We start from the raw sequence: 26,508 nt of genomic DNA, 5'->3' as shown, positions 1-26,508 counted from the left end.
GCTATGGCGGTTCTTCGCCGCCTTCTCTCTAAAGCCTGCAGAGAGAGGTGCTGCTTCTTCTGCTCTGCAGATTTCTGCCGCCAAATCGTGTCGCTCCGTTTCCTTTGAATTCCTGCGTTTTCCCGCCTTCCCCCATTTTTTTGAATTCGAAAAAAAGGCAAAAACGCAAACTCAAACGCAAACGCAAAAGCCAGAAACGAAAAGCCAAACGCAAACGCCAAAAGGCTTGGGATTCGGTTTGAAATGAGGGGCGGACAAATTGTGAAACCGCCCAACTATTTCGTCCGACCGCCCAATTCCTTTGTTTGTGATAGAGAGAAAGAAAGAATTAGCTATTTTGTGGAAAAGGTTGGTATATAATATCATGGGAATACGAGAATTAGAGGTCCGTGGTGGCATGTTGTTAATAGTACCCGAGCATTTAAATGTTCAGAATCTATTATGGTTCAACAATTGGTGCTTTCTTCGCTGCGATGTTTGAGTTTGTTTCGATTGGAGGCCTCCTAAGTGCAGAAAATATATAAATTCCTTGGCAATAGAGGTGTTGGCTGCTTCAAGGATATTACACTCGGATGGAAAGAAAAACCTAAATTCACGGTTCAATCGAATGGCAAGGCTAGGCTTGGTAATTGTTGAAGATGGTATATTAGAGCCACGTAGGAAAATGATGGCCTTTCGAACAATCAGACATAAGTTTTGGGTGATTATATCACAAATTTGGGCTTCGATAACTGGGAATATTTTGTCGCCTTATAATTAGGTTTTTATTGATAAGGATTGTTGAGAATCAAGTTCAACCTAGTGTAGTGTGTGAACACACCCTTGAGAATGTATGAACACTCAAAGGTCAAAAGTCACACCGCTACTCTCTACACATTAACTATGTGTCATAGAATCATATTCTATGACACATAACTAATGACTTTCCACATTCCTCGTGACCGATGAGTGTCAGTAGTTAATGAAGAGAGAGGGTGACTATATAAAGCACCCTCCTCCTACTTTGTAATGTATCGGTTAACCTCCTTTGTAATATACAATCTTCTTGAGTATTCCTTTTTTCTATCTATCTAGTGTCTCTCTCCTCTCCTTCATATACACACACACACATACACACATCTTTAACTTGTTTTGCTGCACAGAATCCATACCACGATTCTTCACATGGTGTCAGAGCGATTTAGTAGCTCGATCTAGCTCATCCGCGTGTGTTGTGCTCTACGCCCACATTCAAGAAGAACAAGCTCATCGTGATCGTAGTGCCACTACATAGCTTGTGTTCGAAAGAGAAGGAAAAGAAGAAGGAAAGCTTCATCGATAATGAATACTCAAATGGCGAGCGCCCTCCCTAGCGAGAAGTTGGATAGAAACAACTTTGCATCTTGGGAGTACAAGATGCACCAATACCTTGTCGGTCAAGGTTATTAGAGTTACATCAAAGGAGCACAAAAAAATTGACTCGACCCAAAGGATGCTGACTCCTCAACATGGGAGCAAGCGGTGATTCGAGTAATGTATTTCTTGGCAACATGTGTTTATGACCACATGCGCGCCTACATTGCAGACGCCGAAGGAAGCATGGGAGAACCTTAGGAAGATATTTGCCACCAATACGACGACACAAATGCTTCAACTCCACCAAGAGTTGAACAACATCCAACAACGGGACATGTACATCATGAGCTACACCTTGAAGATCAAGGAGCTTTGTGACTTGCTCAGCTCAATAAGCGTCAATGCGGATGATGACGAGATGGTGCAAACATGCCTCAACGGCCTTGCACCACGGTTCGACGCGATGAGGACCTTGTACTAGCAAGGGAGAATCCTCCCTCTCTCTTCAATCTTCAATCCATGTTGTTGGTTGAAGGAAACCATGTTCTCACAAGGAGCAATGCCTTGGAAGGCCACATGCTCTACACACACGACCTGACCTCAACTATCCGGTCGGTCTACTTAGTCAATTCATGCAGAAACCTCGGGATATTCATCTCGGTTGTGCTAAGTCTGTGGGATGATGGATTAGGGCATCATGTATAAGTCGGACATGATCATTCGACTCAAAGGGTACGCAGATGCAAACTGGGCCAGTTATAAGGTCAATAGACGATCAACTTCAAGATTCGTCCTCTCCCTCGACAACGGAGCAATCTCTTGGAGCAACAAAAGCAACTGGCAGTCACACTATCGAGCACAAAAGACGAATACAGGGGCGCGGTTGTTGCCGTATGTGAAGTCGTTTGGCTGAAGCATATATTGAAGGATCTTGGCATTCCCATCACGAATCCAATCTCTCTTGTACTGCGACAACATGAGCAATATTCATCTGGCTTGGAACCCCGTGTTCCACACGCGCACGGAGCATATAGAAGTGCACTATCACTTCATCTGAGAGCGTGTTTAGGTTGGAGATGTCAACTTGCTACACATCAGCATGAACCTTCAGGTTGCCGACATTTTCACAAAGGTCTTAGGAGTCAACAAACTTTGACAATTTTCATTTGACCTTGGTCTCACGATCTCTACATTACCAAGCTTGATGGGGAGTACGACAACAGACGCCGAAAAAAACCCTTAAACAATTCGAATGAAGAAGTCTCTACACGCAACCGAATAGTTGACGATCAGTTGATCAATGGACACTGGTTGATCATCCGACCACAGAGCCGAGAAATCCAGAAAGTCGAAATGAGCCGAACAACAATACAATCTCTCTAACGACAAGAAGTTGTGTTTGAAGGGGCGTGTTGAGAATCAAACCCAACTTCCCCAATGAAGTGACTTTCACACTAGCAAGTGGACATACTAGGCTAGTGTTGTAAATAGTAGAAAGGGTAGTTGCCCTAGGTTAGTTGGTATTTAAACCAAACTTTTGTAACCTAGTTATTAGTTGGATGTAATTTCATTTTTTTCTAATATAGCTTCTTGTTCTAAGCTCTCTCTCTCTCTCTCTCTCTCTCTCTCTCTTTGCTTGTCTTACGTACACGCACACACAACTCATTACCGTTGCACATCATCACCTACATTGACGCTTATTTATAGAAAACTTTAATATTACCGCGAAGTCTTTATGTATTCTTCAATGCAAGCTTCTGTATATTGCAAAACTCATTGTTTGATATGTGATAATTGAAGTCAAGGCTCCCAAATTGGCACATAATCAAGGATCTTCAATACACTATTTCCCATAATAGTTGATTGTGTATTGTTGTAGGATGTCATTGCATAATATGTACAATAATGGAGACATCGATACATTACAACGAAATGATTCGACAACACGATTCGACACCTTGAAAAGGTATACAATAGAAAAAGAAGGGAGCATATACCAAAAAAGCAAAGCGAAATACCATTGGCAAGATTAGTGAAAGAAAAAATTAATAACTTATTACAATCATTACCTGATTATTTAGCTACCAACAACCAATTTCCGATTTCCAAAATAAGAAAGATAAATAGAGATTACTATTGTCGTCAAGAAACTCACTCGCCTATGCAACATAGTAGCACCGCCCTTCTTGCAAACCTATATATATATATACATATATTATTGCCCTAGATGAACACCTCAACTCGACAACAACAATCAAGTATAAGGTAGCCCAATGGCCACTGTCTACGAGTTTTATGAACATATTTCAATGCTCTCTAGTCTAACCACTTCAATGACATGTTTTTAGGTTTCAACAAGATAACGTAGACAAAATACGACACTTTGATATGAACACAATGGTCTCTAATATTTTGAAGTTCATCCTAGGGCTAAAATTGTAATCAATTCATCTAAACAATAAATTGATTCTAAAGGTGGGTTGTTTGCTATAAACGAGGGGCCATGTTTTATTTTTTGTAGTACTTTGTACACGTGCACAACATTTTGCTAGGTTGGTTTTATTGTGTAACTTTGTATCCGCATCAATGGATGCTTGTGTACATAATAGACAGTGAACTTTTCTCTTTATAAGGGCATTTTGCAAAATGAGGATTGTGGCTAGGTTGATTGAATAAAGGCACCCCACCCCCTCTCTATTTTTCTAATGCCTTTCTTATTTGATGAATTGTCCTTTATGTTAATTCTTAACCACTATTCAATTCGTTATCTTGATATAATGTGGATGACTGTCTTAATCCTCTTAGATTAGTGGCTAATTGAGAAAAGCCATGATTTTTGTTGTTGTATACCTACCTTCACACTAATGTTCATCATTTCAATCATAGATGCTAATAATTACTATTTGTTGACATGGACTATTGCATGTTTAGATAGAATGGTATGGAATCGCTCGATATATATGGTTCATTTGCATGGTATCATTCGATACGTATAGTTCAATTACATGGAATCGCTCGATATGTATAGTTCAATTACATGGAATTGCTCGATATGTATAGTTCAATTATATGGAATCGCTTGATATGTATAGTTCAATTGTAAGGATTTGTTTGATACTTATCGTTCAATTACATGGAATTGTTCCATACATAAATCCAGCACACTTCCATACAAATGTATGTATAGTACAAATTGAACTATTGATGTATATTTTTGAAATTGTAAACGCACATGTGCTACATGTGATGCATGATAGCCATCGTGCTCATCCGAGTTCCCATGTATGCAAATAATCATCACACGTGAGTAAAATGATGAAAATATATTTATACAGAATAGCTTATCCGAATGTATTATAATTTATACCTAATACTTGATGTATAGGGTTATAAGTTTGAGTGTCATTAATGTTAGTTGATATAATATATGAATTTGTTTTTATATCGTGAAGCAATTTGCTTCATGACACCGTTGGTGTTCTTGCTTCCAGCATCAACATATCTATTTGTCTACACTGCATGCAATGTATTGTCTTGTCTACATACGAGGTCGAAAACGTGCAAAGCACCACATACAATTGATTTGGGGGGTATTGGTTTAGATTAGAAATTGGGGAGCACGAGGGCCGTCTCAAACCCGTGCTTTTTTGACTCTCGTGGCTCGATGCATATTGATATACATAACCATTTTAGTGCGCCCTGAAAAACGCGCACGCGGATATAAGACGGTGGATCAAAATCAAAAGACCTAGTGGCCTCTTGGATCCTCTATGCAGCACTTGCCCAGAGAGAGAGAGAGAGAGAGAGAGGGGTATTCTTCGAAATTAAGGAAAAGCCCTTAGAGGGGTATTTGTTTTTATGGCGCTTCACAGCCAATCAAAGCCTACCACGTGGGGGCGTCCCAAGTTTGTCCGGCCGACCAGTGTGAACACGACTGATTTTTTCCCGCCAGTTTTAGTGCAAGCGCGAAAGACAGAGAGAAGAAGAAGAAGAAGAAGAAGAAGAACAGGAAGAAGAAGAACAGGGGAATCAGAGAAGAACAAGGGAAGCACAGAAGGAAATCAGAGAGCGAGGCTATGGCGAGAGGTGGAAGCTATGGAGGGAGAGGAGGAAGCAGGGCAGTCTCCATGCGAGATGCAGAGGAAGATCCTCCGTCGGATCGTGGCGATGGAAGGTGCTGCATCGCTTGGGATATCGAAGGGCAAAACCTCGTCGCCTCTACCTCACATGCTCATTTCTTCTTTCATTCTTCTTCTTCTTCTTCTTCTTCTTCTTCTTCTTCTTCTTCTTCTTTATCTCATCCTCTGCATCGCCTTTCACACCACCGCTCTGCTGTGACCTCCATCGCCGTCTCTCCATCAGGAAGAAGTGTCGCCTCTGGATCTGTCGATCATTCTGTGAAACTCTATTCTTACCCAGGTTCAGAACTCTATTTATTTAGGCAATGTTTTCTATTTCACTCTAATGTAAAATTGATTTGGGTTATTGTTTATTCATTCTGTTTACATTTAAATTGTTGCCACGTTTCTTTCCATATATTTTCTAGGTCGGGATTTGCTTCTTTGTGGATTCCTATTTTCTGCCCTGTTAATTGGTGTAATTATCTACTATCCACTATGCCATGACTATTAGTTGCATTCACTAGCTAGTATTACCCACCTTAGTGCGTCAGTTAGTTTCTTTCATTGTCATGTTAGTTACGAATTAGCTAACTGTGCAGTATTTTATTATGTATTGTTTAGCTTAAATCCGGTGCTATGTTTCCTCAGAAGGCGAGTTCCAGAGCAACGTTACACGATTCACTCTCCCTATCCACTCAGTAGCATTCAGTCCAACAGGTTCGATGCTCGCAGCCGCTGGCGAGGATGATGGCATAAAGCTCATAAGTACCATTGATAGCTCAATCATCCGAGTTTTCAAAGGTCATAGTGCTCCTGTTGTTAGCTTAGCTTTTGATCCCAACAATGATTTTTTGGCATCTTCGGGGACTGATGGCACCATAATGTGTTGGTCCCTCTCTTCGGGTAAGCGTGTGCACACCCTCTATCATGCTGCCCCCAATATTGGCTTGAGCAAGTCGAGCCGAAATGAGGTAGCTTGGCATCCTAAAGGAGATGTTTTTGCTGTTCCGGGACGGAAAGATGGTGTTGATGTGATCATGTATGATAGAGATACCGGTGAGAAAGTGTTCAGCTTAAAGGGGGGCCATTCTGCAACTGTTGGATTCTTGGCTTGGTCTCCGAATGGGAAATATCTTGCCACGGCAGCTGGTGATAATCAGGTTATAATATGGGATGTTGATAATAGACAAGATATGGATTGCCAGAAGTTTGAGTCACAGATATGTAGCTTGGCTTGGAAGCCCAAAGGTAATGGATTGGCACTGATTGATTCTGATGGTAAATTTGGAGTTTGGGATCCTGTTATTCCTAGTCACATGACTCTCCCTAGTGACAATTCGACCGCACCATCAGTGATTGATCGGGAGGAGCTGCTACGGTTTAGTGATGATGAGGAGCAAATTGTAAGTGAAGATGAGAGTGAACCCTCTTCAGGTGAGAGGGACCAGGATTCCATTGCTAATGCGAGTCATCACAAGAAGCCCAAGAGTAAGGATACAGATGAAAAGTTCAATAAACGACAAGATCCTACTGTGAAAAAACGTGACAGTCAGGCTCAAAATAGGGTATTGAGTTCTCATAACTCTGTAGTTCTTGATATGCAGAAGGCTTTTCAGCCTTGCTCCACACAGCTTGAATCAGGGAAACGTCACTTCCTCACGTACAATGTTATAGGGAACATAACCAGTTTCCACAATGAAGGACTTTATCATGTAGAGGTTGTTTCTATGACTCCATCTCTCAGAAATGTATAATATCCATTCTCAAATTAGGGCTAATAGGATGTATTTGCCTCTTAGGTGGAGTTCCATGATACTGGCCGAGGTGTTCGGGTTCCTTCAATGACAGATTATTTTGGGTTCACAATGGCTGCAATGAGCGAAAGGGGAAGTGTTTTTGCATCCCCAAGGAAAGGAGAGAAGAACCCAAGTACAATCCTTTATAGACCATTCAGTAGTTGGGCAGGCAATAGCGAGGTTAGCAATAGGCATACACATGTATTGTGATGTTGGATGGGAAAAGAAGACTAGTAATACTCAACCGCATGATGTTCATTATTTTCTTACTAGTGGTCAGTGCGGCTTCCATCAGATGAGGAAGCTACAACTCTAGCTGTTGGCAACAGCTGGGTGGCTGCATCAACAAGCCAGAACTACCTTCGTCTTTTCTCTGAGGGCGGTTTACAGGTATCATTGTGATGAGATCTAAGTCATTGATGGGAGGGTCCATACTTTTAAGATTGACTTGAGTGTATGCCCTTCACTTTTTGATTGCAGATATTTGTCACATCTTTGGAGGGACCTGCACTTGCCATGATCGGCCATCAAGAATTACTGGCTGTTGTAACTCACAGCAGTTCTCCTTTCCCATGTGGTCAACCTGTAAGACTTAAGATGATCCAATCTGAAACATTCAATGCATACAAGTATTCTGAGAAAAAATTCATGATTGATTGATTAATATATTTCAGGTTCTTGACTTCATGGTGCTTAATATTACTGACCGTACGAAAGTTATGGGAGGAATGTTGCCAATATCCCCTGGTTCTCAGCTTGCATGGGTGGGTTTCAGCGAGACAGGAATTCTAAGCTCATACGATTCCAAGGTATCTATTAACCATTTTTTGCATATTCACTCCATATATGACTTCTCAGAAGTTAATAGTTCCTTCTATTTTTCTGTGGAAGTCCACTGTTATTGTGTGTAGTAATGAAATAGGATGCAACAAGATAAGTTTTTATTCATTCTACTCTGTGTAGCATATTTCTACATCTTTTTGTTTTAATTGGTCATTTTCCTTGGTATTTATGCCTGCTGTTTGGTCCCTGTTCATCAGCATGAAATTCACTTCAGTTTCAGATGAATATGCTTGGATATGAGTCTTGTTTCAAGTGATAGTCAGGAATTTAACCATTATTATTTCAAAAAGTCCGTGTTCTATAATTCATGTCTTTTGTGATTATATTATTTATGAATTGGTGATCTTATGCGAATATTATTGCAGGGAATTCTTCGTGTCTACAGTAAACAGTATGGTGGATGTTGGATACCTGTTTTCAGGTAATAGTTTCTATTTGTTACATTGATGGCTGAAGTTAATTATTGGTAAATTTGATTGAATTCCATCCTATTTTTTGCAGTGCTTCAAAAGCAGTAAAAAACGAAGAGGAGAGCATTTGGATGGTTGGTCTGAATACCACTCAAGTAATGTGTGTGGTCTGCAAGCTTCCTGATAAGCAACCACAGGTAAACCTTGCGTGCTATCACCATTTTATCCATGTTTAAAGGTACAACTAGAAATGCAAAACTGTGATACTCTTTGTACTCATAATGTGTTTGTTAAGGTTTGATAGGTAACACCAAAGCCCATCTTGAGCCTCTTTAATCTGTCTTTGCCGCTCGTGCACTCAGATCTGGGAGCCGAAGATTTAGAAAATGAGTTCCTTCTTGGAACCTTACAACTTGCACAGGTTAGCATATAATCAATCGAATACCAAAAATGTGTTTTTTACTAAGAAAAAAGATAGGTTAATACTACCTTGCATTTATAGATGATAGAGGACACAACCTTTGATGAGGATGAACAAGAGGAGGAGATCTTGAAATTAGAAGCAAACCTTGATCGCCACATATTACGTCTTATTGCCACAGCTTGCAAAGGTTGAATGCTACATTTCTCTTTTGATAATGTAAGCTGGCAGGTACAATATGTATATATACTTTTCTAAAAGCCATTGATTGGATTGTGATGCAGCTGACAAGCTTTTGAAAGCTGAGGAACTTACCAAGAAACTCACACTAGACAAGTCTTGGAAAGGTGCCATTAAGCTAGTCAGTGCCATGAGGTTACCTGCTCTAGCAGAACGTCTCAGTGCAATGTATGAGGTGATTGAAAGAAAAATGTGCCCAAGCATACACCATTGGAATAAAAAAATTGCTAAAACGAGGCAGATTGGTTTCTCTGTGTTTGTTTGAACTTTAGACGACATTTTGCTTTGCAGGAAAAGATGGCCAGAGAGTCATCTCATAATGAACGGGAGCAAAAAGAGTTGAACAATGTTGGAGGTATTGGTGGTTTGCTTTCAACCCAATCAAGTAGGGAGACAGTAGGTAAACAATTGGATGTTTCTACAACAAGAACAGAGTTTGCATTACCAATGAGTAACAGAACTTCTACAATACAAGGAGAGGCTTGCGATGCTTCTAAGAAGGGACCAGATGTAAAAAACCAGGATATAAAGACTAGTAATAGTGAAGGCAATGGTCTGGATCTAGGAGAAAGCATTATCCCTGTTTCTCATGAAACAACCCCCAATGCAAAGCCTAGTAGTAATCCATTTTCTAAAACTCCATCTAATCCATTTGCCAAATCTTCATCTAACCCATTTGCAAAACCTTCTTCAGATGCAGACCCCTCTTGTGGGGGCTCTCTCTTTCAATCTTTGAAGAGAATGAGGAGTGATGATGCTGACCCTAAGGCTAATCTCAAGCCAACAAAATCTGTGAAGGGCAGCAAGTGACAGGGTGTACTCTAACTCATATGGTATATATATATATATGTCTATATACCGTGGAATATGGATTCCCATTCCCATTCAAGTACATCAGTTCATTACACAGAATTGTAGAGAACAGCACAAACTATAGTGAACCCTGCCAGCTTTGTAATGACTGGTGTAGTTGTAACGACCCTGATGATTGATTGTGTTAAGTTCGGCATAATTCTCATAGCAGTTAGCAAATAGATGTTGTGTATTTTACGATTAATGAGTTATTAAACGAATAAGGTTTTGATTGGGCATTCAAGTAGCCATTGATTATGATTGAAGTGTGATTGCATTTAAAGCTCTATTGGGTGAAGGGTAAAGTAACACATTGACACTACCAAATTGATTTTTTTTAGCATACATCGCACGAGCAATGGATTGTCGTGGACATAGAAACGTGAAGTAAATCACTGTTAGTTCAAACACATTGGTTCTACTTGGGACTGTTTGATTAACAGTTCTAATTGCTCAAATCTAACAACTTAATACTCCTGGTCATGTTAGATGGATTGAAAGTTCCCTGCAAAATAGTTATTCATACCAGTGCTCTTCAAGAAGACTTCATAGAAGAGTATTGTGGCCATAGAAACTGCAATTACAATCTCTGTACCAATGCCTGATGCAAAAGATTATACGGATTTTTAAACATCAACTCTTCCTCCACCATCGATTGTTGTTAACGTCTCATACCTTCCAATGAAGCCCTTTCACATAATTCTCCACAACATGACGAGTGACTTAATTCACCAAAACACCATCAAAAGCATGCCAATTATTTGGACTCATTGTCGTTGATGAATTCCATATCATGTGAAGAAATGGGAAGCCTTTTGCTAGTTATTGAACATGGAATTGATGTTGATTTGCTTCATAACTTTTTCATAAAAAAACCATAGTTTGTTAAAGAATCAAATTGGTGATTCCCAATGCACGTACATGGCAAAATGAAACAATTGCGAATCGGAAAAATGACCCTATGTAGCTTGTTGCTGCCTACAAATTCTTTGGAGTAAGAAAAGAGTGTAAACACTAAACCTTTCCCTCAAATTTAACTACAGTTTTTCGATATTACAAGAGGAATTGTAAGGATATTATGTTGGTCTAGGTTCCAACAATCTTGGCTAAGCCCCATAGAAAGAGCCCCTCTTGCAATAATGAGGGGTATATGTAGAAATTTGGAACTCTGAAACATGAAGAGGGCATTTTTTGGCCAAATTTAAGAAATGAATGAAGCATGACATTATGATGCCGTCTCTCTAGCTATTTAGGGGTTTGCAGGGATATCGCTACAGTTTTTTTTAGGGTTTCTAAATCTTTGTTAATTTTTTTCGGAAGAATAAGCATGGATGGGCAGATCGCATCTCGTTGATGACTTCGTGCGTTGTCTACAGAAGTGCAGAAAAAGCAAGGATCTCCAAGCGGCTAAGCTTTTCCATAATCAAATCAGAGAGAATGGACTGGAGTCGCATGATATTATTGGGAATTACTTGGTCCCAACTCTTGTTGATTGTGGCAATCTTCCTGATGCTCAACAAGCTTTCCATAAGCTTTTTAACCCAAATGAAGTTTCCTGGACTTCTCTCATACATGGCTATGTTGATCGGGGACATCCTGAGCATGGACTACTCCTTTATCAGCAAATGCAAGATCATTTTGTATATCCTAGTAAGTATACATTTCTTGTTTTGCTTAAAGCATGCGTTAAGCTCAATTGTAGAAGAAGAGGTCATCAAATTCACTGTGAGGTTGTTATGCATGGGTTTGATCTCAATTGCTTTATTGGTAATGGACTTGTTGACATGTATGCAAAATGTGGTGCTTTGGTTGAATCGAAAGTGGTTTTTAATAGTCTAGTTGTTCGAGATGTTGTATCTTGGAATGCATTGATTACTGGATATACCGAAAATGGGTTGGGTAACGAGGCTGTATTATGCTTGGAGCAAATGAAAGGGCAAGGAATGTTGCCAGATATTACAACCTTCCTTTGTGGGTTGAAAGCCTGTAGCAACATTGGAGCAATAGATTGTGGGTTGAATATACATTTTGAGGTGATCAAAGAGGAATTCGAAAGAGATATTTTCATCAGTAACACCTTAGTAGATATGTATGCAAAATGTGGCCTGCTCGTAGAAGCAGAAGAAGTGTTTGGTGAGCTTCCAATCAGAGATTTAGTCTCGTGGAACGCATTGATTTCAGGCTATGCTGAACATGACTATGCCGATAAAGTATTGACCACTTTGCAAGAGATGCAGAAGGATGGCATATCTCCAAACACAGCTACATTTGTCCGCATCTTACAAGCTTGTTCCATTGTTGGGGTCTTAGAAGAGGGACAAGAGTTCCACAATGAGATCGTACAAAGAGGATTTGATGGGGAATTCTTCGTTGGCAACACTCTAGTCGACATGTACTCAAAGTGTGGGTCATTTGAGGATTCTTGTAAAGTGTTTGATAAACTACCAGAACGTGATGTAGTTTCATGGAATGCACTTATCGCAGGATATTCAGTAAATGGCTATGGGGAAGAAGCACTGAAATGCCTCTGCCAGATGCAAGCTGATGGTGTATCACCAGACTTTGTCACACTTTCTTCTGCATTGAAAGCATGCCATACCATAGGAGCCATCCATAAAGGCAGAGAAATGCATGCTGAGATTGTTCGAAAGGGCTACGAAGGAAATCTATTTGCTCATAGCACATTAGTGGATTTGTATGCAAGATATGGTTCTCTTCAAGAATCGCAGGATGTGTTTGATCGCCTTGTTGTGCGGGATGCTGTCTCTTGGAATGCATTGATTTCTGGGTATGCCGATCAAGGCCTTATCAAGGAAGCACTTGATTGTTTGGAACAAATGCGATGTGAAGGCATGCATCCAGACCTTGGAACATTCGTATGTTCTCTTCAAGCTTCATGTGGAATCCATGCTATAGGTATCACCCAAGAACTACATGCTGAGATTGTCAAGGAGGGATTTGAAGGAGCTTCTTGTGTGAATAGTGCACTGGTCAATGTGTATGTCAAAGTTGGCCTTCTAGCAGCAGCACAAGATGTATTCGATGAGCAGTCGTCTCATGAGGTAATATCATGGACTGCTTTGATTGCAGGCTATGCAGAAGAAGGGCTCAGTGCAGAAGTAGGTAATTGTTTGGAGTATATGCAAAGAGAAGGTGTAGCACCAAATGCAGTGACATTTATATCAATGTTGAAAGCTTCTAGGGATGGCATCTTTGATGGAGGCCATGAAGTTTATGCTATGATAGTCAAGATGGGATTTGAAAAGGATGCTTACATTGAAAGTGCTTTAATGAGCATCTATGCGAAATGTGGCACACTTTTAGAGGCGTGTGAAATGTTTGAAAAACTTCTGGTACAAGATGTTATTTCCTGGACAGCACTTATTGGAGGGTACACTGAACAGGGACTTGGTAAAGAAGCCCTTTCATGTTTGGAAGAGATGCAAGAGGGAGGGTTTTCTCCAGATATAAGAACCTACATCTATTGTCTTCAAGCTTGTGGTAGTGTTAGAACGATTGATGTTGGCCAAGATTTCCATTCTTCTATATTAAAAAAAGGATTTGAGGAAGACATTTATTTAGGTAATGCACTTGTGGACATGTATGCCAAATGTGGCATGCTTGCAGAATTACAGGAGGTGTTTGACAAGCTTCCAACTCAGGATTTGATTTCCTGGACATCACTGATTGGAGGATATGCAGAATGTGGGCATGCGCAGGAAGCACTGGATTGCTTCTACAATATGCAGTCAAAGGGTATTTATCCTGATGCTATTGCATGGAATACCATTATTTCAGGATATATGGAGGTCAATGAATGTGGAAAAGTTTTGGATCTCTTCTCTCGGATGCAAGAGGAAGGGTTTACACCAGATAGTGCTGCTTATATGAATATTGTGAAGGCATGCAAGGTTACAGTTGCCCTAGATGCTGGAAAAAGAATATCAAGTATTATTGAATATACTGAATCAAACGTGGAAGTTGCGCTTCTTGAGATGTACAGTAAATGTGGGAGCATGTATGATGCTAGGAAATTGTTTGATTCAATGTCCCAAAAACCGCTTCTGGCATGGAATGCACTGATAGTAGGATTTGCTATTCAAGGAGAGACCAAACTTGTTCTCTTATTGCTTGAAGGTATGATCAAATCAGGGATATGTCCAGATGGGGAGACGTTTACCAGTGTTCTTATTGTATGTGCTCATGCTTGCATGCTAGTTGAGAGCCTGATTTGTTTTGAAATGATGATGTCAAAGTTCAACATTATTCCAAACATAAAGCATTACACATGCATAGTTGACCTTCTTGGAAGGGCAGGACATTTGGAAGATGCAATTCTAGTGCTAGAAGAGATGCCCTTCCAACCTGACCTTGTGCTATTACGAGCTATGTTGGGTGCTTGCAGAAGGCGGGGAAATCTGGAACTTGGAGAAGAGATGTTTGAGTTTGCTGTGGGTTTAGATGAGAAACATTCTGGATCGTATGTACTCATGTCCAATATTTATGTAGACCATTACATGTTTTGATTCTACAAGTGTAACGGATTGATTAAGGAAATTAATATCCATCAATTTACATGGCATCACTTCCAAAGTTGATGCCTTCTGCTTGGAAATTTTATGAGATAGTTGATAATGTAGAGAGAGATACAAAGTGGAAACCCTGATTCCACAAGACAATCATCACTGTAATTTTTTATTATTCTAATTCAAAAATCAAATTCTGTAACATGATGTCATGAATATAATTATTCATCAGTTCCGAAATTTGGATGTATAGTCTGAACTTTGTATACCAATTTACATTGTTAGCTTGAATTCCTCGTGCATGTGGGAATCAATGGGGTATCAGGGTCAATGTCTTTCCATGATGACCTGTTTGATAATTCATGTCGATGTGCAATCTCTTGGGTAGGTTATAATACACGAAGGTGGGAAGCAAAGGTTTCAAAGATGTAATATGCTTGAATTACAAATATACTGCAGCTCACGCATTCCTGTTTGAAATCCTTTGCAAGTTCTGGCCCTCTGTGGACATTGCTGATAATTATAATTCAACAGATAAGCTTGGACCAAAGAATGTAATACAAATTACTTCTGGGTTCAAAGCAATTTCAGGAGCTGTTTTATTGGTTGAGTGGTTGAATGATTTTTTTTTGCATTATGCATTAAGATATCATAAAGTATCGCACTCCCACATTGAAATGAGAGTTATTGCATTGAGGTGGAGTGATCATGTTCTATGCTGGGTAAGTGTTGTACATATAAAAATGTTGCAAGAATTTCAAGGTTTCAATACTTATTTTCTGGGACTATTTAACAATTGTGAGACCAGTTTGCAATATAGATTTCTGCTCTCCCCATGACAACTTCCGGTGCTGCATACATATTTTAGACCGCACATAACAGTTCTATGTTTGATAAATCTCTTCCAGCGCTCTTGCTTCATCCCACATCTGCGCATCCATGTAAATATTATACATCAGAAGATGAGCGCCGTCATGCTTTTGTTCTGGTCTGGCGATAGAACGAACAATCCATTCCCCAAGGTTCACATTACACCATCTCCTGCATGCACTTAGGAAAGCACACAGTGTAGCATAATCAGCTTGAAAAGGCATTATGGCGATCAATTCCAAAGCCTCAATAAGCTGACCTGCACGTCCTAGCAAGTCGATCATGCATGTGTAATGCTTGAGGTTTTTCTCAATGCCATACACTCTGGTCATGATATTAAAATATATTTTCCCTATATTGAGTAGGCCAGCATAACTGCATACAGAAAGAGCACCAAGCAACATGACTTCATCAGGCTGTATACCTTCATATTCTGCCTTTTTTATCAGGTAAAATACATGTTCATAATCTCCTTGCTGAGAATATGCTGTGATCAGAGTGTTCCAGGTCAAGCGATCATTGAAGGCGATTGTTGCAAAAATGCGCTCACAATCAAACATGTTCCCGCACTTACCATACATGTTTATTAATGCTGGAATAAAGTTAAAATCATCTGCCTCAAGTGAATATGAATACACCATTACATCTATCCTTTTTCCTAAATCCACAGCTCCAATGTTGCCACATGCTTTTAAGATGCTATTAAACATTGCACTGTTTGGCAATAAGCCCTGCTCTAACACTCGAGCACAGAGATTAATTGCAGTTATGGTTTCTCCATGTTCGACATATCCTGAAATAATGGCAGTCCATGAGGCAATATCTGCAAGAATACCTTCTGATTGCATCCGTTGAAAACAGATCAATGCATGGTCACAGAGCCCGTTGTTAGCATAACCAGCAATAAGTGAGGTCCAAGACACCAAATTGTGATCAGATACCTGGTCAAAGATCTCTTGAGCTTCTGAAATCCAGCCAAATTTTGCATACATATCGATCAAACTATTGTTAACTAAAGGGTCTCTATCTAAAGCCTGCTTCATCAACTCCATATGGATGTATTGGCCCGTTTCTACTGATCTTATTCTTCCACATGCCCTCAAGGTGCAAGAAAAAGTGACAAAATTAGGAGATACATTCTCTATCTTCAAATGCTTCAAACATTGTATCGCTTCTTCAAAATAGCCATGTTCTGTATACCCTGTGATCAAGGAATTCCAAGAGACTATATCTCGACTCTGTAGTTTAGCAAACACTTTCTCAGCATCTGCAACAAAACCTGCTTTTGCATACATATCTATCAACGCATTTCCCAGACATGGATCTTGATCTAACCCCTTCTTCATGAGTTCAGCATGTAATCTGTTACCTCTATCCATGTCTTTGCTATGACTACACATGTTGAGAATGCAGAGAAAGCTTACTGTATCTGGGTATACACCTTCTTGGTGCATCTGCTGAAAGCAATCTAATACTTCTGTAAATAGGCCATTTTCAACATAACCCAACATCAGTGAATTCCATGGTAATACATCCTTAGTTTGCAACCCATCCAGCATTTTCTTTGATTCAAGTAGTGAACTAGCCTTAGCATATGTTTCAACCAAACAATTCTCAATAGCTTGCACTTTTTCATATCCCCTTTTGAGGATATCAGAGTGTAGTTCATGAACTCTCCCGATCGATTGTTTGCTAATGCAAGCTTTCAAAAGGGAAATAAAGGTAACCGGAACTGGATGCATATTCTCGAGCTGCATTTGTTGAATGCAGAGCAGTGCATCTTCGTCCAGTCCTTGCTTTACATAGCCTCCAATCAATGCATTCCAAGAGACTATATCTCTATCTGCCATCCCATCAAAAACAATTTCAGCCTCCAGAATTGAACTACAATTGGCATATAAATCAATCAAAGTATTGGCAATGAAGACGTCTACATCAAATCCTTTAATGACCGTTTCAGTGTGGATTTCTTGCCCCTTTTCAAGGTATCCTAAGGCACAACAAGCTTTCAATGTAGCAACAAATGTGAAAGAATTCGGTTGAATGTCCTCGGATTTCATTGTTTCAAGACATTCTAGTGCCTCCTCATAAGGGCCATATTCGGCATATCCACCAATCAAAGCACTCCAAGCTACAACATTCCGGCATCCTTCTTTAAGCTCATTGAACACATCACGAGACTCAACAAGAAAACCATGTTTTGCATACATATCGACCAACATGTGAACCACATATAGATCCGACAGAAGATCTTCGACCACGATTGCCGAGTGCAGTTTCTTTCCATATTCGAGCCGAGATAATGAAATACATGCCTTGAGCAACGCAAGGAAGGTATGTCTATTGGGTGGTATGCCATCATCATCTTGCATACTTTCATGGATGTGAAGGGCATGCTTGAGGTCGCCAGATCGGGCATATCCCTGTACAAGAGATGTCCACGAATGCGAATTAGCACAAACTAACTTGTTGAAAGCTTGTTGGGCAGAATGCAAGTTTCCACATACTACTAGCAATGGAACCACATGATTTCCCAATGAACGGTGAGTTTCTAATCCAATTGCACAGAGATGGATATGAAGGAGGTTTGCTTGAGAGAGGTCTTCATTCACACGGCAGGTAATGAATGCTTTGGCAATGGCGTCCAAGGAAGGTAAGTGGCCCAATATTGAAGCAGGGGAGGAGCTCATAGCCTCTCATTCTTTCCTCTTCTCTATTTCCATGACACAAAAACTGAGAGGCTTAATTTGAACACAAGACACTTATCCAATTGGCTTAAAGCAATAGATTTTCAACTCTTTGGAGGCTTGATTTGAACACAAGACCTTATCCAATTGGCATAAAGCAATAGATTTCAACTCTTTGGAGGCTTGATTTGAACACAAGACTTTATCCAATTGGCTTAAGCATTTCAACTCTTTGGGCACCTGGAGAGTTCCATCGTATGCCCCTCGGTTTCTCCATAATTCGATTGCACCTAACAAATATGGTGAACGATTACTCATCACATTGAATTATGTTCAATGATTCCTACACGATCGTTGATTTAAATGTTTCGTGTGTTATTTTCTTGATTCGATTGATTGACTGATGGCCACGAGAAAGCGAGGTGTCCTCACGATTGTGATTTGCCTCGAGCCTCTAATATTAGCATCTCTATGCTATGTTGCCGATGTTAGGCCTCTTAGATAATGTAGAGGTGTCATAAAATGTCGATGTTACAATACACAATGTGTTGCATCTCTCTCTAGTGACGATGACATACAATGATTGGAAGGAGATAAATTGCTATATATCTTTTCCAAGGGAATGAAACTAAGCCCATGAAAAGTTTTTTATAGATATTTGATCTAGTCATCGATGAACAATGGATTTGAAAACAAGGGGAATCTCCTTTGAAGTTTGATTGTAGGTAGCAATCGTGGTCATTTTTGCCAAACAAAACTAGAAATTTTACATCGGGGCAGTTAAGATGTTCCGTGTTAAAGCATACAATGCATTGCTTTCGCACACAAAGTTACGGACAATAGGACATATGCACATGGTTTTGTGTGGGAAAGGAAACCATCAAATGAGCTTCTCTCCGGTGGTGAACAAGGTCATCACTTTGCTCCTCTTTCGTAAATGAATGATGTCCACTTTATGGGATGTTGCAAAGAGAGAGACACACAAACGCATATAGAACTTTTGATGGGGCCATGTCCAAGGGATTCGTGCACATGCCCCATATGATTAGAACGTATAGTCCAATGTTGATTAGATGAATGCACAGTTTCAATTAAGTTCGATCAAAGGGATATGCCTCCCAGTTTGCCCATTCAATTCAAACTGATAGTCTAGAATATGGATTAGAATACACAACCACATCAAAGGAAATATGGCCGCTTGCCTGGCCATTCAGTCTAAATTTGTAGTTTGAAAGATTGATATAAGGTGGAGTATGTTTGTTTGCTTACATGCCCATCCAATTGAAACCTATATTCTAAGAGATCGACCAGACATACACATGTGTCCCATTGGGTCAACATCAAGAGGGATATTGCCTATGCTTTTGCCCATCCAATCCGGATTCCTATAGCCTATTCAACAGGCCGATCGAAGAACACACATACAGATCGAAGAGAAACATCCGTGTGGCCATCCGATCCGAGTCCTATAGTCTATAAAAGTTGGAGGAGACAAACACTCAAAGGGTTTCATCGACGTGGGCCACAACATGGCGATATGTCCGGCCGGCCATCCCATCCCATCCCATCCCATCCAATCCAATCCTATCCTATCCTATAGTCTTCAATTGATTTATCAGTAAATGGAGTTTTTCTTAGATGGGGTTCTAAATTTCTAATGGGATCCTCTTCTGTTCTGTTCTGTTCTGTTTCTCCTTGGTCTATCCATGGCCATGGCCCTCTCCACCCAACCACCACATTCTCTGTCAGCTTCTTCTCTCCCTGCACTCCCTACATCATCAAAGAACTCCCTAGCTCCATCAAAGCTCCGCGATCATTCTATCAACATAGACCATATCCTTATGAACCTTCAACAGACCTCCTCCCCTGCAGAGCTCGACGTTGCCATGGATGCTTGGAAAGGTAAGCTCTCCTTTCGGCTCATGAACACGGTTCTCAGTAAAGAAACGGATTGGCAACGTGCTTTGGCCCTCCATGACTGGATGCTAGAGAAAGGAGGATTTAGACCTTCCATCTATGGTTATAACATTGTGTTAAGGAATGTGTTGAAAGAGAAGAAATGGGTACTTGCAGAAGGTCTATACGAGGAAATGGTTAGGGTAAAAGTGGTTCCTGATAGGTATACTTTTGCAACCCTAATTAGCCATTTTGGCAAAGCTGGAAAATTAGATGATGCTCTTTCTTGGCTTGAAAAGATGGAAAAAGTTGGGATTTCGCCTGATCTTATCACATATAGTACTCTCATTGACCTAGCTGGTAAGCAAGGTAATTTTACAAAAGCTATGGCACTTTTCTATCGGATGAAATCTGAGGGTATCCGGCCTGATCTTATTGTTTATAACTCTATGATCAACTTCTTTGGTAAAGCGAAGTTGTTTCATGAAGCTCGAGGTTTGTTCTCGGAAATGCATGAAAATGGATTGGCACCTGATACTGTTAGCTTTAGTACGCTCATAAATGTATATTCAGAGGCAGGGAAGTTCAAAGAAGCTGAAGAGGTTTTCTTGCATATGAAAAATGAAGGGTGTATCATTGATCTCACCACTTGTAACATGATGATTAACGTGTATGGGAAGTTAGAGATGGTAAATGAGGCCGAACATCTCTTCTGGAGTATGGATTCAATAAGAATTATTAGGAGTGTTGTAACTTATAATACCCTCCTGAATGTGTATGGATTGGCTGGCCTTAAAGGGCAAGCACTGCATCTTTTCCGATATATGAAAAACCAGAAGGATATAGAACCCAATGTAATCACTTATAACACCATGGTTGCCATTCATGGGCAAGCATTCGAGTTTGATGCGGCGGCAAAATTGATCGTTAAAATGCAAGAAAGTGGTATCGAACCGAATGCAGTAACTTACTCTACTTTGCTCACATCATATGGAAAGGCTGGAAAGTTTGAGAAAGCTGTTGTGCTATTTCAGAACCTCCGATCAGCACATTTCCAGATGGATGAGATTCTCTATCAAACAATGATCATTGTTTATGAAATGTCTGGATTGGTCGCTCATGCACAACGGCTTCTTGAAGAGTTGAAACAATCTGAATGTATCTCGAGAAGTGCAGCTATTAATATATTATCAAGGGCCGGGAAGGTAGAGGAAGCATCCCGGCTCTTTAAACGGGTTCTGCAAGATGGAGAGTCCCTTGATATAACTGCCTTCAATAGCATGATTGAAGTCTACTTCAGCAATCATAGGGCGAAGCATGCATTGGAAGTATATGAAATAATGAAAAGAAAAGGATACATGCCTGATTCGAAGACTTGTGTAGTGTTGTTATCTGCTTATGGTCAACTACGGTTGCTCCCAGAGGCCGAAAAACTCTATAGGGAATTACAAGCAAAGGGATGCATCTTTGATGATAGTGTTCATTTACAGATGATGTCTGTATATGGTAATCTTGAGAATATACGAGCAGCTGAAGCATTGTTTGAGGTGCTAGAACAACACGGAAGTATCTCAGAGTGTGATTTGTATGAACATATGGGGAAGATTTATGAAAAGGCTGATAGATTAGATGATGCCTCGAGGCTTTTGAGGTTGGCAAGACAAAAACAGATCTTACAGCGATGACTTTCTCTTGGGATAATCTAGGCTAAGCAAAGGTCGTGAGTAATTGAAATATGTCACCTAAATAGAGATCCACAGGTTTTAAAGGTCAAAGTATGAAGCATGCATTGATGTTATTTGTGGCATTCTTCCCTTGGTTGTTGTCGCATGAATTCCACATATGCTGTTTCAACATAGTCTGAAACTATAATTCCATACCTGTGTGAATTTGTCATTTGGTGGATATATGAAAAGTTATGAACAGAAATATGATTTGAAAACATAAATCTGTCAGCTCCTTCACCATATGATATAATGATGCTTCAGTGTCCATTGGCTTGGTTAAGTGACATGTTTACGGTTTGCAACCTTTGTTGCACGATTCAGAAAGAAGAGAAAGGGCAGCTTTTTACATTGGAGGCTGAGAGAAGCGTAAAACCTAATGCCTGAAGTGTGTATGCAAATCAAGTGTAGTAATGGTTCATAGATGGAAGAAAGCATAACTATTGTGGCATGCTTTCTTCCATGATGAAGTCAGATTTTGTTGCTTCCTGAGCCCGAGCCTACTCTTTGAGCTAACCAAGATTTGATATATCATTGTTTTAGCAGAATTCATTTGATGAGGCCAAAGAAAATTGATCCGATTCAATGCTCTAATGTTTTTATTGATTTTAGACCAAACATAACTTTCCAAATGCATATTTATTTTATGCCATTTTGCTTGTAGTGGCTAACGATGCTTGAGCATAAGACATTTAGCCGAAGACCATGAAGTTTGAGTATTATATATAAGCAGCTTTGTAGTATCATTGTTGGAAACATGTATAACAAAAATAAGATATCTGACACATCATGAAAAACATAGCAGGAAGTTCCGTACACTTCAATCCTGCAATCATTTTTACAAATTAAGGACTTGGTAAAACCAAACCAAGATTTATGGGCTAACAAAATCGTTCAATATATTGTTCCTTTTAAGACATTTTTTATGAATATATGCTATGTATCAACAATATGAACATATACCAAAATTTGTGCAAATACTCAATCATTGCGGTCAAGAGAAGCCGCACATAATAATTTTTTGAGAAAGGATAATTAATGTTTGTTTGATTTTCACACCATTCCAAATTAGTAAGTGCTCCGCTGATCAATAAGAGATTGTGCAAAGATTGAACTCATGCCTGCGTCTATGCATTCTACAATATGGCCACAACAAATTACTTAATTTTCCTTGGTGACTTTGACACTAAATGTTATTTTTGGCCTAGGTCTAGACCTTTAAAAAACACAAATCTCAGATATCTTCCGTGTCAGAGGACATGTTGATTTTTTATTTAATGGGGAGGTAACATGGCTGGCTTTTTACAAAGAAAAAGGATAAAGCAGCACATGGAGTTTTGCTGATGCTCTCAAAAAAGATCATAAAGAAATAGAACGAGCTCCTTTTTCCTTCTTTCAGTATGTCTTGTACCTGCAGGAGGCATAACCTGCACAAATCATGGCAAGCATACCACACATATAAGAAAGAGAATCTTCATCATCAGAAGAAAAAGAATAAAATGGAACGGAAAATAAAGACAAAACAAAAATGGTTACATAAAAATATTGATCTAAATGTTCTTTTTTCCATTCAAGTCATACTTTATTTTCTTTTTAAACTGATGTTTATATATATATATAAATATAAAATTAAGTATGCTTTTCCAGACTTACTTGGGTCTTTGTACACCACTACACCACTGCCTGTGAAATCACAGTTCCAGGGGTGCCTACCCTGGCTCTGGTAATAGCTATTCATGACATAGGAGGCATGGGAGCTGAGACTGTTAGGGTTGAAACACGGCTGATTGCGTTGGATGGGCGTACAATCGGTGCCCGGCTGTTGACATGTCCAGTTCAATATAGCTTGTAATTGTGCATCAGTCACTCCTGGCTTTGCAACACACCATTGATTGTTTTGCTTTCTCATCCCAAAAGCAGGGGATGCTCCAACATTTCCCTGAATTCATCACAACATCATGAGATCCAGCTGCAAAGCAAAGTTTAGAGAGGCACACACACCCACACACATTCATACATACATACATAGATTTAGGGTTTGAATAATGGGTACATTGAAAATCAAACAATTACAATGCATCATACCTTGGACAAAGCCAATATAGTACCTGAACTTGTTTCTTCATGATGCCACAATCATAAACAGGTGTCATGTCTGGGTTGAAGAGGCCATAGTGCTTCTCCGAGCCTGCGCCTGGCTTAAGATTCTCGTTGAAGAGCGCGAAGATATACGTCTCCACTGGCACGTTTGGCTTGAGCGGGGTGCCTTTCCCCGACACCACATGTTTCACAATGTTGCTATTGAATATCTTGGCATTCTCGAGGCTAACCCCGGGTTCATACTGGTCCCCTTGTGATGGCCACCCGGTTTCACCCACCGCAACTGTGACATTGTGGAATCCTAGGCGAGCAATGGCTGCGTAAATAGCATCGACTTGTGCATCGAACATGTTGGTGTAAGAGAGCTTCGTGATGGGATCATAGTGAGGTTTGGAGGTGGCTTCAAAGAGGGCATATTGAAGGTTGGTCGAGTTCGGCTTTGCAAGGAAACCGAAGAAAGGGTAGGCATTTGTGAGGTATGGGGAGCCGGTGCGAGCGAGGAAGGAGAGGATGGGCCTTAATATGGCGATTGGGCCATCACCAAATGTGGCATTTGAAGGCGGAACCTGGAGGAGAGCCAAACAAAATGGAGAACATAAGAGAGGAGTAAAGAACAGCCTCCATATACATATTTGTAGGTGAAATCTCCTCTACTTATCTGGTGATTCTTAACTCAGAGATTAAAGTGAGGGAGTGAAGTATGCTAACCGAGCTCTGGAGAAGCCCCATGGAATGTGGTGTGGTAACTTTAACCCCCTTTATGCCGGCCATCTCGCAAGCCTCATGAAGATTCTCCATGGCAAACTGAAGGTCATATATCATCTCTCCATCAGACGACGACAGCACCTCGTTCCCGACCGACAGATAAGTTATCTTCGTGGCCGGGACATAAGGCATCACATTTTGTCGGACAAAGTTTTGGGCGGCCGGCAAGCCTGATGCCAGGGGCTTGATTTGGTCATCCCCAATGCCCACCATTACCTCCAACCCCGTGTTCGCCAATGCTCGCAAGATCTCAGGTTCAACACTGAACAACTTCACTTTGCTTATAAGTGTAGATTGCAGTAGCTTCACTGCCTCTGAGGGAGATGGGAGATTGTCTGCTACTGTGCCGTAATTAATTCCTAGAGGGATTGGAGATGGGTCTGGTGAAAAGCATCGCATCGAGCATTTTAGGGTTAGGTCACCTTATGCACAACACTATTGTGGGGTTCTATGTTCAACCTCAAATACTCTAAAAAAACCACCAAATACTAAGCCATTAACCCTAAACACAAAGATCTCACTGCATTTGCCTAAAATCATAAAGCCTAGACCCTATCTATTTCACTGCAGTGCTTCTCTTAAACCCTAAACCCTAAATTATCTCTAATTCTATCATAAAAATCCTTTATTTTAAACCCTGTCTAATTCTACCCTCACTACTAAACTTTAAATCCTATCTAATTTAACACGGATTACATCATAAACCCTATATTATGGTTTGACATGAAGGACATATGTATAATTCAACCATCAAGCACATCTAAAACCTGTCTAATTTTTCCTATGTGGAGTTCAACATGAAGCATATTAGAGTTTAATTGACATGGATGGAGCGCATTATATATACAATTCAACACAACAGAGCATTATATCTAGACTTCAACACTCAAAAAAACTATCTAATCCAACAACGGAGCACAAATGCACGGAAGAGAATGTTCACATCGTACAGAATCTTACAATCACCCACTATGTACAATTTTACAAACCACACATGTCAGAGAAACAGAATTGCTCTGGCAAAGCTGAAATTTGTGACATATACCTGATGAAGAATAGACTACACAGCAACAAGCATAGGCAATGGCAAGCTGAAGAAGAGTGTGCAGAGGCCAAGCCATGGCAAAAAAACTCAGGGCCGAGAGAGAGAGAGAGAGAGAGAGAGAGAGAGAGAATGACTTGTGTTACTGTTATATATATGCATATGAAAAGCTGAGGAGAAGTGGGCGGTATTTGGATATTTGTGGGGGCTTTTGAGGAACAGGGGAAAAGAGAGAAAGAGGAACAGAGGAAACAGGGGACCCCCCAACGACTCTCTCTCTCTCTCTCTCTCTCTCTCTCTATCCATATATGTATGTATATGTATGTATGTATGTATAATGTATGTATGTATGCATGTACATATGTATGTACAAATTTGTATGTATGTATGTATGTATGTATGTATGTTGTGTATTTGTATGCATGCATGCATGTATTTGTATGTATGTATTTGTATGCAGGGATCGGCATCGGCTCGACTCAAAGCCTAAACCGTTTGGTTAAAGCGGCTTAGCCGCTCGGCTTAGGCTTGAGCCTGCCTTAACGGTTTGAGCTCGGCTCGAGTCTCCCAAACCGTCTAAGCCGTTTAAGTGATTTAATTGTAATAAATTTATGAAGTTGAATATAAATTGTAATAAAATTATGGTATGAAGTTGAATATTCATTGTAATAGTATTGTTGTTTTCTCCCAAACCGGTTCACAAACCGGTTTAGGACAACTAGTTTAGCCTAAAATGGTTTAGGGATCTGTTTGGTTTGGTTTGGTTCATGTTTGAAAACCCCTAAACGGTTTAGGCTTAACCGGTTTGTCTTGGATAAGGCCAAACTGGCTAAGCCTAAACCGAAGCGTTGCTGATCCCTATAAATTGTATGTATGTATG

At 40.1% G+C, this 26,508-nt stretch overlaps 4 protein-coding genes across 5 annotated transcripts; 2 read left to right on the top strand and 2 right to left on the bottom strand.

The window, feature by feature from the left end:
• Window positions 1-5,388: 5,388 nt before the first annotated feature.
• On the top strand, window positions 5,389-10,250 carry LOC147850469 (transducin family protein / WD-40 repeat family protein). Of its 2 annotated transcripts, none has more exons than XM_087336438.1 (12): window positions 5,389-5,754; window positions 6,105-7,174; window positions 7,256-7,432; window positions 7,526-7,642; window positions 7,733-7,837; window positions 7,927-8,061; window positions 8,461-8,516; window positions 8,597-8,702; window positions 8,810-8,926; window positions 9,008-9,116; window positions 9,211-9,334; window positions 9,458-9,661. In XM_087336438.1, the coding sequence occupies exons 1-12, from the start codon at window positions 5,412-5,414 to the stop codon at window positions 9,507-9,509; spliced, it is 2,511 nt and encodes an 836-aa protein (XP_087192564.1). In that variant the 5' UTR covers window positions 5,389-5,411; the 3' UTR covers window positions 9,510-9,661. The 2 variants fall into 2 exon arrangements, with proteins under 2 accessions (XP_087192564.1, XP_087192563.1); XM_087336437.1 differs by having other exon boundaries at window positions 5,390-5,754; window positions 9,211-9,341; window positions 9,458-10,250.
• An 873-nt stretch (window positions 10,251-11,123) lies between these two features.
• LOC147850467 (Tetratricopeptide repeat (TPR)-like superfamily protein) lies at window positions 11,124-22,464 on the top strand. Its single transcript, XM_087336792.1, has 6 exons — window positions 11,124-14,537; window positions 14,830-14,894; window positions 15,004-15,266; window positions 15,780-15,863; window positions 15,922-16,230; window positions 19,760-22,464. The coding sequence occupies exons 1-6, from the start codon at window positions 11,350-11,352 to the stop codon at window positions 21,680-21,682; spliced, it is 5,832 nt and encodes a 1,943-aa protein (XP_087192918.1). The 5' UTR covers window positions 11,124-11,349; the 3' UTR covers window positions 21,683-22,464.
• LOC147850468 (pentatricopeptide repeat-containing protein At5g27110-like) lies at window positions 14,732-18,139 on the bottom strand. Its single transcript, XM_087336216.1, has one exon. The coding sequence runs from the start codon at window positions 18,102-18,104 to the stop codon at window positions 15,429-15,431; it is 2,676 nt and encodes an 891-aa protein (XP_087192342.1). The 5' UTR covers window positions 18,105-18,139; the 3' UTR covers window positions 14,732-15,428.
• A 401-nt stretch (window positions 22,465-22,865) lies between the features above and the next one.
• LOC147850466 (glucan endo-1,3-beta-glucosidase 7-like) lies at window positions 22,866-25,784 on the bottom strand. The gene is made up of 5 exons (XM_087336217.1): window positions 25,632-25,784; window positions 24,530-24,966; window positions 23,830-24,387; window positions 23,375-23,660; window positions 22,866-23,148 (listed from the first exon to the last, which is right to left on the bottom strand). The coding sequence occupies exons 1-5, from the start codon at window positions 25,705-25,707 to the stop codon at window positions 23,117-23,119; spliced, it is 1,389 nt and encodes a 462-aa protein (XP_087192343.1). The 5' UTR covers window positions 25,708-25,784; the 3' UTR covers window positions 22,866-23,116.
• Between the last annotated feature and the right edge of the window lie 724 nt (window positions 25,785-26,508).

This window comes from Azolla caroliniana, unplaced genomic scaffold (genome assembly GCF_043228905.1).
Source record: "Azolla caroliniana isolate FFs.n. ecotype wild unplaced genomic scaffold, voAzoCaro1.0.p SCAF_21, whole genome shotgun sequence".
In the NCBI taxonomy this organism is placed as follows: domain Eukaryota; kingdom Viridiplantae; phylum Streptophyta; class Polypodiopsida; order Salviniales; family Salviniaceae; genus Azolla; species Azolla caroliniana.
This window is presented reverse-complemented; position numbering and strand designations above follow the sequence as displayed.